Genomic DNA, 15427 nt, shown 5'->3' with positions numbered 1-15427 from the left:
AAGCAGACATTATAAGTAGTAGTAAAGAAAGCTGGGTAATAAATTATTTCTTTCATATGTGCTTTAGAAACAGTTTTAACCTTGAGGAACAGTTCTTTCCTGCTACAAACTCAGAGCTGACTGTTCCCTCAGTACCAATGAAACAATTGTATACTTATAATTATCATCTTGTGCCACCTGTATCATTCAGAGTGTGATTAAAGGTAATATCATTATAGATTTCTGTAGGGTCTTAAAATCACCAGAATTACAGTAGGTTTAGATGGTGTAGTGATACATTGTATATAGCAAATTGTGTGTTTGTATTGTAGCCTGAAGTCCAGGCTTATATGTACCAACACCCTAGAATTGTGTGTTTTTATTGGAGCCTACAGCCCCTTTATATTTACCATCACCCTAATCTTGTGTGTTTTATTGGACCCTACAGCCCCTTTATATTTACCATAACCCTAATCTTGTGTGTTTTATTGGACCCTACAGCCCCTTTATATTTACCATAACCCTAATCTTGTGTGTTTTATTGGAGCCTACAGCCCCTTTATATTTACCATCACCCTAATCTTGTGTGTTTTATTGGAGCCTACAGCCCCTTTATATTTACCATAACCCTAATCTTGTGTGTTTTATTGGAGCCTACAGCCCCTTTATATTTTGTGTTTTATTGGACCCTACAGCCCCTTTATATTTACCATAACCCTAATCTTGTGTGTTTTATTGGACCTTACAGCCCCTTTATATTTACCATAACCCTAATCTTGTGTGTTTTATTGGAGCCTACAGCCCCTTTATATTTACCATAACCCTAACCTTGTGTGTTTTATTGGAGCCTACAGCCCCTTATATTTACAAATCACCCTAATCTTGTGTGTTTTATTGGAGCCTACAGCCCCTTTATATTTACCATAACCCTAATCTTGTGTGTTTTATTGGAGCCTACAGCCCCTTTATATTTACAAATCACCCTAATCTTGTGTGTTTTATTGGAGCCTACAGCCCCTTTATATTTACCATCACCCTAATCTTGTGTGTTTTATTGGACCCTACAGTCCCTTTATATTTACCATCACCCTAATCTTGTGTGTTTTATTGGAGCCTACAGCCCCTTTATATTTACCATCACCCTAATCTTGTGTGTTTTATTGGACCCTACAGTCCCTTTATATTTACCATCACCCTAATCTTGTGTGTTTTATTGGAGCCTACAGCCCCTTTATATTTACCATCACCCTAATCTTGTGTGTTTTATTGGAGCCTACAGCCCCTTTATATTTACCATCACCCTAATCTTGTGTGTTTTATTGGAGCCTACAGCCCCTTTATATTTACCATCACCCTAATCTTGTGTGTTTTATTGGAGCCTACAGCCCCTTTATATTTACCATCACCCTTATCTTGTGTGTTTTATTGGACCCTACAGCCCCTTTATATTTACCATAACCCTAATCTTGTGTGTTTTATTGGAGCCTACAGCCCCTTTATATTTACCATCACCCTAATCTTGTGTGTTTTATTGGAGCCTACAGCCCCTTTATATTTACCATCACCCTAATCTTGTGTGTTTTATTGGAGCCTACAGCCCCTTTATATTTACAAATCACCCTAATCTTGTGTGTTTTATTGGAGCCTACAGCCCCTTTATATTTACCATCACCCTAATCTTGTGTGTTTTATTGGACCCTACAGCCCCTTTATATTTACCATCACCCTAATATTGTGTGTTTTATTGGACCCTACAGCCCTTTATATTTACCATAACCCTAACCTTGTGTGTTTTATTGGACCCTACAACCCCTTTATATTTACCATCACCCTAATCTTGTGTGTTTTATTGGACCCTACAGTCCCTTTATATTTACCATCACCCTAATCTTGTGTGTTTTATTGGACCCTACAGCCCCTTTATATTTACCATCACCCTAATCTTGTGTGTTTTATTGGACCCTACAGCCCCTTTATATTTACCATCACCCTAATCTTGTGTGTTTTATTGGACCCTACAGCCCCTTTATATTTACCATCACCCTAATCTTGTGTGTTTTATTGGAGCCTACAGCCCCTTTATATTTACCATCACCCTAATCTTGTGTGTTTTATTGGAGCCTACAGCCCCTTTATATTTACCATCACCCTAATATTGTGTGTTTTATTGGAGCCTACAGCCCCTTTATATTTACCATCACCCTAATCTTGTGTGTTTTATTGGAGCCTACAGCCCCTTTATATTTACCATCACCCTAATCTTGTGTGTTTTATTGGACCCTACAGCCCCTTTATATTTACCATCACCCTAATCTTGTGTGTTTTATTGGAGCCTACAGCCCCTTTATATTTACCATCACCCTAATCTTGTGTGTTTTATTGGACCCTACAGCCCCTTTATATTTACCGTCACCCTAATATTGTGTGTTTTATTGGACCCTACAGCCCCTTTATATTTACCATCACCCTAATCTTGTGTGTTTTATTGGAGCCTACAGCCCCTTTATATTTACAAATCACCCTAATCTTGTGTGTTTTATTGGAGCCTACAGCCCCTTTATATTTACCATCACCCTAATCTTTTGTGTTTTATTGGACCCTACAGCCCCTTTATATTTACCATCACCCTAATATTGTGTGTTTTATTGGAGCCTACAGCCCCTTTATATTTACCATCACCCTAATCTTGTGTGTTTTATTGGAGCCTACAGCCCCTTTATATTTACCATCACCCTAATCTTGTGTGTATTATTGGACCCTACAGCCCCTTTATATTTACCCTACAGCCCCTTTATATTTACCATCACCCTAATATTGTGTGTATCATTGGACCCTACAGCCCCTTTATATTTACCATCACCCTAGAATTGAGAGTATAGATAAAAGCATGCAGTCCTAAACCTTTCCGTATAAACCCTGTATGTACAGCCGTCTCAAAATAAATTCGGCCTCACCAACAATTATAAAAGAAATCTTCATCATAACATTTATTTATTTTTCTATCCACATTCAATCACAAAAATCTTTTTTACTTGCACCTTTTTTTGATTTTGCAATAAATTTACCATAAATTGGAAATATCGGTATTTGAAATGATTGTTTTTGCCATTTTTTCAATCCTTAACTTTCCTAAATTTTACATTCCATTCCAATCGTCAATTTAATTTTCCGTTTTATTTGTTCATCATCATTTTTTTTTAGAATATTTTCACCATTCAGATTTTCAGGTTATTATGTCAACATATTTTTCATGAAAATACTGATTGAGTAATTTCCTGTCATACAAACTAGGAACATTACCTACACCCAAGGGCAGATAACTCTATTTTATGAAAAGACAAAATACATAAGTACAATAGTTTAGTAATATATTCCATTTAGGATAAAAGGTTTGGTTTTGAGAAGGCTGTACACATTTACCAGTACTATATCTGTGCACAGGAAGTGACATACCCATAGATAACTTTAGACCACTGGTCAGATTCTGACCGTGGTCATCAACGTTAAGAGTGCTGTGGTCATCTACCACATTTGACTGGTCAGCATCCTTGACCGTTGAATCGTCTGACAATATCACACATGTTCATCAATCATTCAGAATCATAAAAACCAATAAAAATTCCATCCACTACTTATTTTTGTGCCTTTTCGTGCCAGTTAATGCACCATCAAACGAAATTTGAACCAGTGGTGTTAACAATTATTCAATTATCAAAAATGTATTTACTTCCAAGTTTTGCCATGCAAATGATTTGTGTAGCAACATGATTTTTATCTAACAGGTGGGTTTCATACGGATATTTTTAACATGATTCCTTCCTTGTGAATTTTGAATTCATTATATTTCTGAATTACTCAAGACTGTTACTCATTAGAATACATCTATAACTGTACACCAATATAATACCAAACTGTTCTGTCAGTGGAAGTCTGGAACTTAACAGTCTTGTGATGCAATTCAAAAGCCACAAAAATAATTTGATTGACGGTGAGTTATGACACCATTTTTCTTTATCCATAGCAATTGGTATTTCAATATCACTGTTATGTTATAACATGAATTCGAAAGTATGGTACATGTATTTTAATTGCTTATTTATACCAGACATGATAGGCAAATGTGTCATCCTCAGTATTCCTGGGATTACTATCACTGTTGTTATATTAACATCCTCGATATTCCAGGGGTTTCTATCACTGTCGTTATATCCAACCCTGGACTATATAATAGTAGAAGACTGTATGGCCTTGAAGTTGGATGCCTCTCTCTGTGATTTTCAAAAAAGTCTATATAGGCCTATGATTGGTCAGTTTTTTCTCCTTAAATGCCTTTAGCTTTGCTATGCAATAGTCCAGGGGTAGATATAATGACAGTGATAGTAACCCCTTGAATATTGAGGATGAAGTGATGCTAACATTACACTCAATGGTACAGTTTGTATACATACCTTCTTGTTTTATAGTAGTGATGACCACATTGTCCTTAGACTCTTCCATTAACTGTTAACAAAATTAATAATTTAGACATAATTTCTCAAAAACATTAATGCAATGTACATGTACTACTTAAATTCCCAGATAGGTTGGTTTGACTTTGTCTTGTGACCCTATTAACAACAAAGATCATTGATGAAAAGCTTCCAGTTTTAGCAGTTCCAAGAGAAAAAGACATCAACCTACAGCCAGCTAGAGATTAACATACTTGCATTTGTGACCTAAAGGTGAAAAACTCATGGTAAATTGTTAGATATTGATTTCTCAGAAACTTTATATCACATTACCTGACTAATGATATCATTGAATTGAATCAATAATATAAGGATTTTAATTAAAATTTGATTACTTTGTTCTTCTCAGGCAGATTTCCTTTGTTAAATCATGAAATGATAAGTATTTTTCACTTTATTTATAATAAAACAAAGAAAACTAACTGATATTCTTTGAATATTAATTATTTCTTCAACATTTTTCAGGCAATTTTTTCTAATCCAATTGATTTTGACCATTTGATTATAATATATCCATGTTAAGAAAGTAGGCATCCTTAAAAATTAACATTGCAGTTGCCTAGCTAGGTGGCCTTGACCTTGATGTGGCTTACATGTCCTTGACCTTGAAGTGACCTTTAATTACCTCTTCATCCATCAGTCGCTTTTCCTTATCAAGTCTTTCTATTTCCTCTAGCCTCCATTTCAGCTTCATCTGACGGATATTTCTCTTCTGACGTTTTATCTGAAAAAACAAAATACAAATCATATTATCTTTCTGTCAAACTGCATGATTAATGAAAATTTCAAACAAGGAAATAGGAATTCAACAATCAACATTCATTCTATACATCAATGTAAGATTCTACACATGTATTATTCTTAAGTAAGAAGCGTCTGTCTTTGAAGTCTGGGACAAAATTGAAACAAAGTTTGGGATTGAATGAGGTTTAGGACAAAACGAGAGGATGCTTGATACAAAAGTAAACTTAATTTGGGACTTTGATATCAACAGAGAGGATATATGTATGGCTTTAGAGTTGAATTTCAGATGGAAGAAATGATTGAGATCAATAGATATATACAGCAATTGTTATGTTGATGATCGTTTGGTACAGGATAATGAAGATTATGACTTACCTCATCCATAGCCGAGTTGTAATCCTGAGGCACTAGGAGGGTATCATCATCTAGACCGACTAACATAGGGTCGGACCGACTCCGCCTGTATCAACAATACAAAATATCATCATCTAAACCGACTAACATAGGGTCAGACCGACTCCGCCTGTATCAACAATACAAAATATCATCATCTAAACCGACTAACATAGGGTCAGACCGACTCCGCCTGTATCAACAATACAAAATATCATCATCTAGACCGACTAACATAGGGTCAGACCGACTCCCCCTGTATCAACAATACAAAATATCATCATCTAGACCGACTAACATAGGGTCGGACCGACTCCGCCTGTATCAACAATACAAAATATCATCATCTAAACCGACTAACATAGGGTCAGACCGACTCCGCCTGTATCAACAATACAAAATATCATCATCTAGACCGACTAACATAGGGTCAGACCGACTCCCCCTGTATCAACATTACAAAATATCATCATCTAGACCGACTAACATAGGGTCGGACCGACTCCGCCTGTATCAACAATACAAAATATCATCATCTAGACCGACTAACATAGGGTCAGACCGCCTCCGCCTGTATCAACATTACAAAATATCATCATCTAAACCGACTAACATAGGGCCAGACCGACTCCGCCTGTATCAGCATTACAAAATATCATCATCTAGGTAAGGTACTTCATTGCATCTTTTCCTTTCTTCAAAAAATCTTACAAGGAATGAACAGTTATTTAAAATCCTATACATGTATATACCACACATTAATATTACATCACTAATTTTGAGTTCAGTGTTATAAGATATGAAGGACAGCTCACCTTAGAAGGGGGAACACTGGCTCGTATTCTTCCTCTGTGGGTTCTACCACTCCACTCTGGGGAGGGGGCGGTCCTATCGGGGTCGATTCTCGACTCAACTCCTCTGTAAACAATAACAGATGAATAATATTCAGTATTTCATATGGACACATATTAGATGCATTAGGTCAAGTTAATGACATAACACCATGAAAATGTAAAAAGTTAATACTGATACAAAGAGTAAAGCACCAACATACCGCAGTCTCCCAAAACTAACACATGCAGCATACTTTTTTTCATAACAGTTTCAGAACAGAAAGAATGAAAATCATAGAACTTATAATTAAACCAGGTTTTAATTTTCAGTCATACATACAATGTAATAATCAGAATATGATCTTCAGTTTGTTTCCATTTACAATCCACCATGTACTTACATCAATAAGATCCTAATGTCCTCTTAATAAGTTTCTGTTTGAGTAATAATTACCTGGTTTTCCATCGTCCGCTGGCATCTCTCCCTTCATCAGCTTCCTCTTTTCGTACGGGTAGATTTTACCCGATTTAACATCCTCCTGGTACTGTGATTTGGCGAGATCAAGTTTGGTCAGATCCTGGGCTGACAAACTCTTGTGGTGGATAACTCTGTAAAATGGTACAGCACAAAAGAGTATCAAATGGAGGCTTTCTTTGCTGACAACAACTTTTTCTTAACTGCCTGTATAAACATGATATTATTTTCATTAATTTTTGAAGTGCATTAAAATTGTTTTACATCTTTAAAATATATCTGAAACTGACATTTTCAGATGATTCAATATTTGGCAAGAATACATAATTTATCAAATTTTTCATATGCTTCCACTCGACAGCACACAAGCTACCCTATACCTCTACACCACACTAGGGCTAATGGGTTTTTTTCAGACATAGAAAACACTTTCAGGATATAATAGATGTATCATCCGTACTAACATTTTCAAAAAGTTAAAGTTTCAGTTATTTTTCTAGTGTGTTATCTCCCTTACCTAAAGCTCTCCTGTAATTCCTGCCCAGCCTCTGTGACATCATCCTCCTCCTCTTCTTCCTCACTTTCCTCGTATTCCTCCTGCTGTGTTGAGGAACGTTCACGGATATCCTGTCCTAGGACAACGGCGGGCTGGTACTCAGGAAAGAGGACCTCTTTTACCTTGACAGGCGGGACGTCCAGTTTAGGAGGAGCAGGCATCCAGTACAGGCGTGATTCATCTGACTTCAAGACAATCTGGGAGCCTTCTACATTGATTTCATCCTGATCAAACTGAGGTGAGATTAAGATAGAGCAAGGATTATTGAAGATTGGAGACTGGAAAATATGAACTAGATATAACTGTCAATACCAATCTCAACATAACAAAAGCAGAATGGGCAAGACATGTGAGAGTATAGTACAGATATGGGTTACACGACATATCTCTCACTTATGTAGGTGTATAAAAGTACCAGGTAAGGTACGAACAAATCAGGTTGGCAAAATAACCAAAGCATGTGAATATTTAACTCAAAAGTAATTAGAATTGAAAACGGCAAATGTCTGCAAGACATAAACACCTCTACTTTACTGTCTATATATCCACATTTCAAGGCAGAGTTATAGTGAAGTTTGTTGTAAATGAATGAATTGTTAGATATAACAAAATGAAATAAGTACAAAAGATTGTCTGCAGACTTATGACCTCACCACATTCTCAGCTCGTTTCTTCCAGATCATGAAGGAATCTTCTCGTGAAGTTGTCATATCATTGTCTGCTTCCATTAATACCCGTCTAGCTGCGGATACAAGTCTCTCCTCCTCAGCGTCTCGATCCTCAGATGCCTTCGACAGTTGTGAGGCTGTCTCCTCTTCTATGGTCTCGGCCTGGCTAGGACCTGAGCTTCCAAACTAAAAATGAAATATCCAGACAATATCAATACATGTACAAATTTCCTTACTTCCTAAAATTGGAAATGTTAATAATTCATAAATATTTCAGATTTGATTGGACCTCAGCTTCTAGGCTAAAGTAGATATTAATCATACAACATCAAAAAACTATTTTTCTGCAGTTTCTAAAACTGAAATTGTTGGTAATTCGTAAATGCATCTGCCTGTATATGAAATCAAGACAGGACACAAAGTGAGTACAATGGTAAACACTTCAAATGACTATGAGGATTTCTCGTAAAATTGAGAAGATAGCATTCTTCTTATACATTATATACAAATGATGAAAAATCAAGCTTGCAGCTTATGAAATGGTAAAACCTATTTCTGAATTTAAAAATCAATTTGATTTTGAGTTCCTACCCTGTATGGATGTTTAAGCTGGCCATCGAACCGGCTTGGCGTGTGGTATTTTCGCCCCACATTTCGGAATTCATCAGGAAGCTGATAATCAGCTGTCACTGTACAAAAATGATGGATATTCTTTGTAGGTTGTGGAGCTTCCTTCTGCTCAGGAGGAGGGTACTTCCGAGGAGACATTGGTTTCCATGACGACAAAAATGATACTGAAGATGACTGAATCGTGGACTGAGGAATGTTTGGTTGGCGGAGTTGTCTCCCTGCTAGATCAAAACTTTGCCCTGCTACACTGACAATGTCTTCATAAGTAGCATCTGGAGGAGCCATCAAATCATCATAAATCTAAAAAAAATATTTAGTCAAACTTAAATGAAATAAAACAATCAAGTATTTCAATACAGTTTTTGTATATCAAGAGTTTTAACTCCAACTGAAAACTTTGAAAATAAGTTTTAACTCAATATGATGAAACATTCTTAAATCTTAACAGAAATTGATTTACTTTGAATTTTTACTGATTTAGATATATATATAAATAAATAAAAATCATTTTTCTTTTACAAATACAATATTTAAATTACCTAGGTATAATCTTAGGGCCAGAAAGGCTATTACTGTAAGTAAGGGAAATTATCAAGAATTGTTTCTGTAAAATCGTATACGACTGCTATATCATACACAACACATACCTGTTTAATGTCAATAGACTCTGGTTGTCTCCCTTCGTCTGTGATCTCTTCCCCAAAGATCACTCCACGAGTAGCAGTGTCTGTCGGTGGGTAAGGAATCTGTATGTCTGTCTGTGGCTGTATCAGAAAGAAAGAGTCAAAGAACTAGTAATAAAAATATGAAAAATGTAACTTTTAAGATAAAATCTTAAGTTCATTTCAGTGAGAATCAAAAGCTAGAAAGATTATTGGCATGAAAAAAGGAAAACATTGAATCCCAGGAAAGATTTTTTATAAATTAATCCAAATACATGTATCAAGCCTTCAGCAATGGTAGCTGATTACTGGTATACCGACCAAAGGGATCACCTAGACAATATGCATAGCTGTAATCTATTTATATGATCTATATGTGTCTATTGTTTATGTTTTTGTGAACTTTTAATTGTAAACGTCCTCAAGATGTAATTTTACTTATTTGTTCTTTTTGTGTCTTGATAAATGGGCAGATTGCCACAGTTGGAATTACTTCTTTGCCCCAAAATCCAAATACAATAATATACCTATACATGTACATGTGTATGTTACCATCAAGTAAAGGAATGTTCGTCTGTAAAACAGATTTCTCCTCTACACACAATGTAATGATTTACCTTATCATCTGCTTTGTCCTCTGTAATTCCTTTGTTATTCTGGCCAGCTCCTGCCTCGCCTACAAAACCATCAGGGCATTTATTGTTGACATAGAAAAATTTCAATATATTTCGATATTACTACGATTATAACACAGCAGTTTTGATGCCATTCACAATGGTTGTACAGGTAATTGATGCCATTCACAATGGTTGTACAGGTAATTGATGCCATTCACAATGGTTGTACAGGTAATTGATGCCATTCACAATGGTTGTACAGGTAATTGATGCCATTCACAATGGTTGTACAGGTAATTGATGCCATTCACAATGGTTGTACAGGTAATTGATGCCATTCACAATGGTTGTACAGGTAATTGATGCCATTCACAATGGTTGTACAGGTAATTGATGCCATTCACAATGGTTGTACAGGTAATTAATACCTTACAATCTAGGTTACGTCTAATTTCTGTATTGTCTTTTTTCTTATCTCTGAGGAGCATACATGCTTACCATTTATTTATAACTTTGAAAACAACAGTAGATTCCAAGTTTACACATGCTGTTTTTAATTAACATAAAAAATATGATAATTTAATTTTTTATTTTGGTTACAGTACAAAACACTGGCTTGAACTTTATCTCATATAATCAGTAAAATGTTCGCTTTTTTAATCCTTTCTTACCTTTCTAATGGGAATTCATTTATCTCATATAATCATGGAAATGTTCACTTTCCATCCTTTCTTACCTTTCTAATGGGAATTTCTTTATCTCATATAATCATGGAAATGTTCTCTTTCCATCCTTTCTTACCTTTCTAATGGGAATTTCTTTATCTCATATAATCATGGAAATGTTCACTTTCCATCCTTTCTTACCTTTCTAATGGGAATTTCTTTATCTCATATAATCATGGAAATGTTCACTTTCCATCCTTTCTTACCTTTCTAATGGGAATTTCTTTATCTCATATAATCATGGAAATGTTCACTTTCCATCCTTTCTTACCTTTCTAATGGGAATTTCTTTATCTCATATAATCATGGAAATGTTCACTTTCCATCCTTTCTTACCTTTCTAATGGGAATTTCTTTATCTCATATAATCATGGAAATGTTCACTTTCCATCCTTTCTTATCTTTCTAATGGGAATTTCTTTATCTCATATAATCATGGAAATGTTCACTTTCCATCCTTTCTTACCTTTCTAATGGGAATTTCTTTATCTCATATAATCATGGAAATGTTCACTTTCCATCCTTTCTTACCTTTCTAATGGGAATTTCTTTATCTCATATAATCATGGAAATGTTCACTTTCCATCCTTTCTTACCTTTCTAATGGGAATTTCTTTATCTCATATAATCATGGAAATGTTCACTTTCCATCCTTTCTTACCTTTCTAATGGGAATTTCTTTATCTCATATAATCATGGAAATGTTCACTTTCCATCCTTTCTTACCTTTCTAATGGGAATTTCTTTATCTCATATAATCATGGAAATGTTCACTTTCCATCCTTTCTTACCTTTCTAATGGGAATTTCTTTATCTCATATAATCATGGAAATATTCACTTTCCATCCTTTCTTACCTTCTGTCTTTCCATCCTCTTTTTCCTCTGGAATCTGTTCTTGCTGTCCACCTTCCTTTGATCCTAAATGGAGTAACAAAAGAATATAGCATGCACTGTACACCAATAATATTTAGAGTTCATAGCTCAAAATTAAGTGCACATGCAGGTTTATAAAGACATATGGAACTTAAAATCATCTGATGAAAGTGAAAACAACAACAGTCAGGAAAGGATTTCTATTCTCTCTCTCACTTTTTTTTTTTGTGGGAAAAAATTACAAGATTGGCTGAAAATAAATTGTATGTAAAATAACTTCTATCAACTCATGTGTATATTCACCATAACTAACATTTATTTTTATTCTTACAAAACCCTGAATAAAAACATTAGAAAGATAATATGAACTGTATAGAAGTCACATTGTGGTATTTCTCTGATGTTTTGTTGAGGGTGCAATAATTGAGACCCTATATATCTTATAGCCTGCTTTTGAAATCTATATCGTGATACATTACCACTGGGGTCTTGTAAAAAAAGGTAAATAGAAAATAAACACCACAGTATAACAGTCATCTGACCAAATTATATATCATTAACGTGTCATCTAATGAAGTGTCTTGGATGATCTTAAAATAGTTTGTACATTAAATGAAAAATCTAATATTTGATTTGATCACGAAAATAGAACAAGACAATGACTTGGTTTGGGTTTGGCAAACAGACACAACATGCATCCAAATTTATGGAACAAAGCCCATTAGGTATAATAAACGGTAAGTACAATCCAATATAAACACTTGTGGTGACTGTGTTGCTACAAGATGGAATCATCTTATCAGGTTTTATGACTTTAGAATACACACAAGAAGAAAATTGATAACAACATGCATTTTACCTAGATGGTTAATCATATATGAAACCACTACAACACGATTCTATGTGATAAAAAATACATGCAGTCTGATAAAGAGAATTAAAAGTTAATTTGGTCATATCATAGTTCTATCCACTTAGGACATGTTGTGGGATAGTAAAAGCAGTGAGGGTAAGAAAGGTAAATAAATAATAAAATGTAAATAAAATATGATGTGAAACCAAGGCAATATGAAAATGGTGCAAAAAGGTAAAAACAAAATCTAAATTATGGATTTGTTATTGCAAAAGGGTGAAATTAAAACAGTTGTACCTACTTCTATTTTATTTTTATTTTGAACAGAAATTTTGTATGCAAATTACACAAGTTTTTTTACAGTACTAATTAAGGTAAAGGAACATTTCTATACTATAATTTACATGGTAAGTGAGATACTTGTACAGTTCACAAATATCCACAAAAACATCAAACCATTAAGTCATACAAACTATAGCACTAAATACCTGAGAGGAAGAACCATGGTACTTAAAAGGTTTTATATAAAGGTCAGTTGTATAACATGTATTAGTTGGGGATTAAAAACTGTAAAGGAAGAAAAATGAGAAACACGCAGTATGGCTGGAATTAAAAGGTATATCTCATTCACTAGAGAAGAGCATGCATCTATTGGGAAAAGGTATGGAAAATGGGAAAATAGGTGCTAAACATGGGATAATTTATGTTCATTGTACTAAAATGTAATAGTTGAGACGGGAGGGAGTAGGAAATGTGAAATATGTGCTATATAAGCATAGGATAATATATATTCATTATAAAATACATTAATTGAAGAGAGGAAGAAAAATGTGAAACATAATACATCTGTACATGGTTCATGTGATCTATATTTGTTACACAAGAAGAAGAATAGATGGAAGAGGTAGAAAACATAAAAACATGCTGTAAGGATCAGGATACATACCAGTTTTGTTACAAAAAGGGTGAAACATGCAGAAGTTGAGACCAAGAAGAGGAAGAAAATGTGAAAAATGCTCTAAGGATTGGGTGAATATACTAAATGTGATACATGCACTAGTTGGTGGTTATATGAAAGTAAACTTGCTCTAAGGATTGGGTGAATATACTAAATGTGATACATGCACTAGTTGGTGGTTATATGAAAGTAAACTTCACCAGTGATTGTGGCTAAGGGGCATTTAGTACAAGGGAGGTAAGTGCGGTCATACCGTCCAGCATTGATGGGCTAGTTCGGGCTGTGGTGTCGCCCACTGAAGGGGACGACACACTAATGCCCTCTAGCTGTGGGGTTTGTGAGACCCCATGGGAGTCCAGGTCCAGTTCTGTATCTGTAGTTATAAGGGATACACAAAACATACAACATATAACAAACAAAAATTATAAAAAAGCAAAAATACATGCTAATGGCTTACAAAAATTACACTGACTATAGACACTGATAACATAAAATGTAAATTACACAAAAAGCAGGAGCTATTTTTTTTCGGGGAGAAATAAGAAAATCAGGTGTCCACAGATGAACTACATTGATGAAAATATATTAAGATAAATGTAAATTTTTTGGACAAAATAAAATTATAAAACAAAATTATTTAGTAAAATCTTCAGAAAACATGATACAAAAGATGAACATGAAATGAAAATAAATCAACCAAAAGTGTAATATAACCAAAACATTAGGTCCAAACCATATATATATATCTAACATTGAAATAAATCATATACATGAATCTAACATTGAAATAAATCATATACATGAATCTAACATTGAAATAAATCATATACATGAATCTAACATTGAAATAAATCATATACATGAATCTAACATTGAAATAAATCATATCCATGAATCTAACATTGAAATAAATCATATCCATGAATCTAACATTGAAATAAATCATATCCATGAATCTAACATTGAAATAAATCATATACATGAATCTAACATTGAAATAAATCATATACATGAATCTAACATTGAAATAAATCATATACATGAATCTAACATTGAAATAAATCATATACATGAATCTAACATTGAAATAAATCATATACATGAATCTAACATTGATAACCAGACTTAGCATTGATGAAGGGGGATAAAGGCAGACAAATACTTCATGGACATGACTAACATGAATATATTCATCCTTTTCTGTCCAAAAAAAAATGTGAAAATGAACATACAGTAAAACCTGTTTATAACAAAGTGATTTTTATTCCTTGTCAAGGAACATACATTAAATATGAGTAATGTGAGAAAAGTTATTGTACCTGATTTCTTCAGATCAGGTGAGTCGCCATTCTGTCCATCTTCATCCTCTATATAAACAACAAATAATATATAGATAATAAATCCTCTATAAACAAAACGTCATTTTTGCACTTTTTGTAATTTGCTACAGAATCCAGTTTTAGTAATATAAAATGTATAGGCATGTATATATCTATCTGTAACCTGTGAAAGCTTTCACTTATTCCTTTTCCCAGACTGCCTGAAAAAATATATCATTTTTACTCTTTCTGTACTCATGGCAAATTAATCTGTCACAGTAAACATGTATATGCTTTCTTTCCTTTGAGAAGTATTATAATATTATGTCATGATTCACATGTGAAAGACTCCCCAGGGATACAATGCCGATGTTATAAGTAAGCACACAGTTGTAAAAACTTGTTAAATCCATATGATGGAGAGGGGGGATATAACTTAATTCAGATCATCCAGAAGAGGGGAGGGGCACTAAGAGGGGAGGGGCACTAATAAGGCAAATACTGTATAGAAAAGTTCTAGTTTACCGTAGAGTTTGTCTCCTGCCATAACACCATCCAATAATTCCTGTATCCTCCGGTCCGCCTCTGACATTTTCCTAAATAATTAATACAAAAAATAATACAATAGATAAT

At 34.3% G+C, this 15427-nt stretch overlaps 2 protein-coding genes across 6 annotated transcripts in view; one reads left to right on the top strand and one right to left on the bottom strand.

Moving 5' to 3' along the window:
• LOC138327680 (large ribosomal subunit protein bL28m-like) overlaps positions 1-15427 on the top strand; it is a 103808-nt gene that overhangs the window by 1815 nt on the left and 86566 nt on the right. The gene's annotated exons all lie outside the window — the stretch shown is intronic.
• The window catches only part of LOC138327678 (uncharacterized), a 56191-nt gene that overhangs the window by 30668 nt on the left and 10096 nt on the right, over positions 1-15427 (bottom strand). For 3 of the 5 annotated variants that reach the window (XM_069273967.1, XM_069273968.1, XM_069273972.1), the window contains exons 11-25: positions 15320-15390; positions 14795-14842; positions 13729-13848; positions 11647-11709; positions 10066-10124; positions 9434-9550; positions 8748-9086; positions 8142-8342; positions 7450-7721; positions 6912-7066; positions 6440-6542; positions 5607-5691; positions 5113-5211; positions 4428-4479; positions 3433-3543 (exon numbers count right to left, since the gene is read on the bottom strand). In XM_069273967.1, coding sequence (XP_069130068.1) covers positions 3433-3543; positions 4428-4479; positions 5113-5211; positions 5607-5691; positions 6440-6542; positions 6912-7066; positions 7450-7721; positions 8142-8342; positions 8748-9086; positions 9434-9550; positions 10066-10124; positions 11647-11709; positions 13729-13848; positions 14795-14842; positions 15320-15390 — 1895 coding nt within the window. The remainder of the gene's footprint in view (positions 1-3432; positions 3544-4427; positions 4480-5112; positions 5212-5606; positions 5692-6439; positions 6543-6911; positions 7067-7449; positions 7722-8141; positions 8343-8747; positions 9087-9433; positions 9551-10065; positions 10125-11646; positions 11710-13728; positions 13849-14794; positions 14843-15319; positions 15391-15427) is intronic. The other 2 variants (XM_069273970.1, XM_069273971.1) reach the window with 2 other exon arrangements.

The sequence above is a fragment of the Argopecten irradians genome, chromosome 7, assembly GCF_041381155.1.
Source record: "Argopecten irradians isolate NY chromosome 7, Ai_NY, whole genome shotgun sequence".
Taxonomy (NCBI): Eukaryota; Metazoa; Mollusca; class Bivalvia; order Pectinida; family Pectinidae; genus Argopecten; species Argopecten irradians.
The sequence above is the reverse complement of the archived record's forward strand: the minus strand, read 5'-3'. Positions and strand labels throughout refer to the sequence as shown.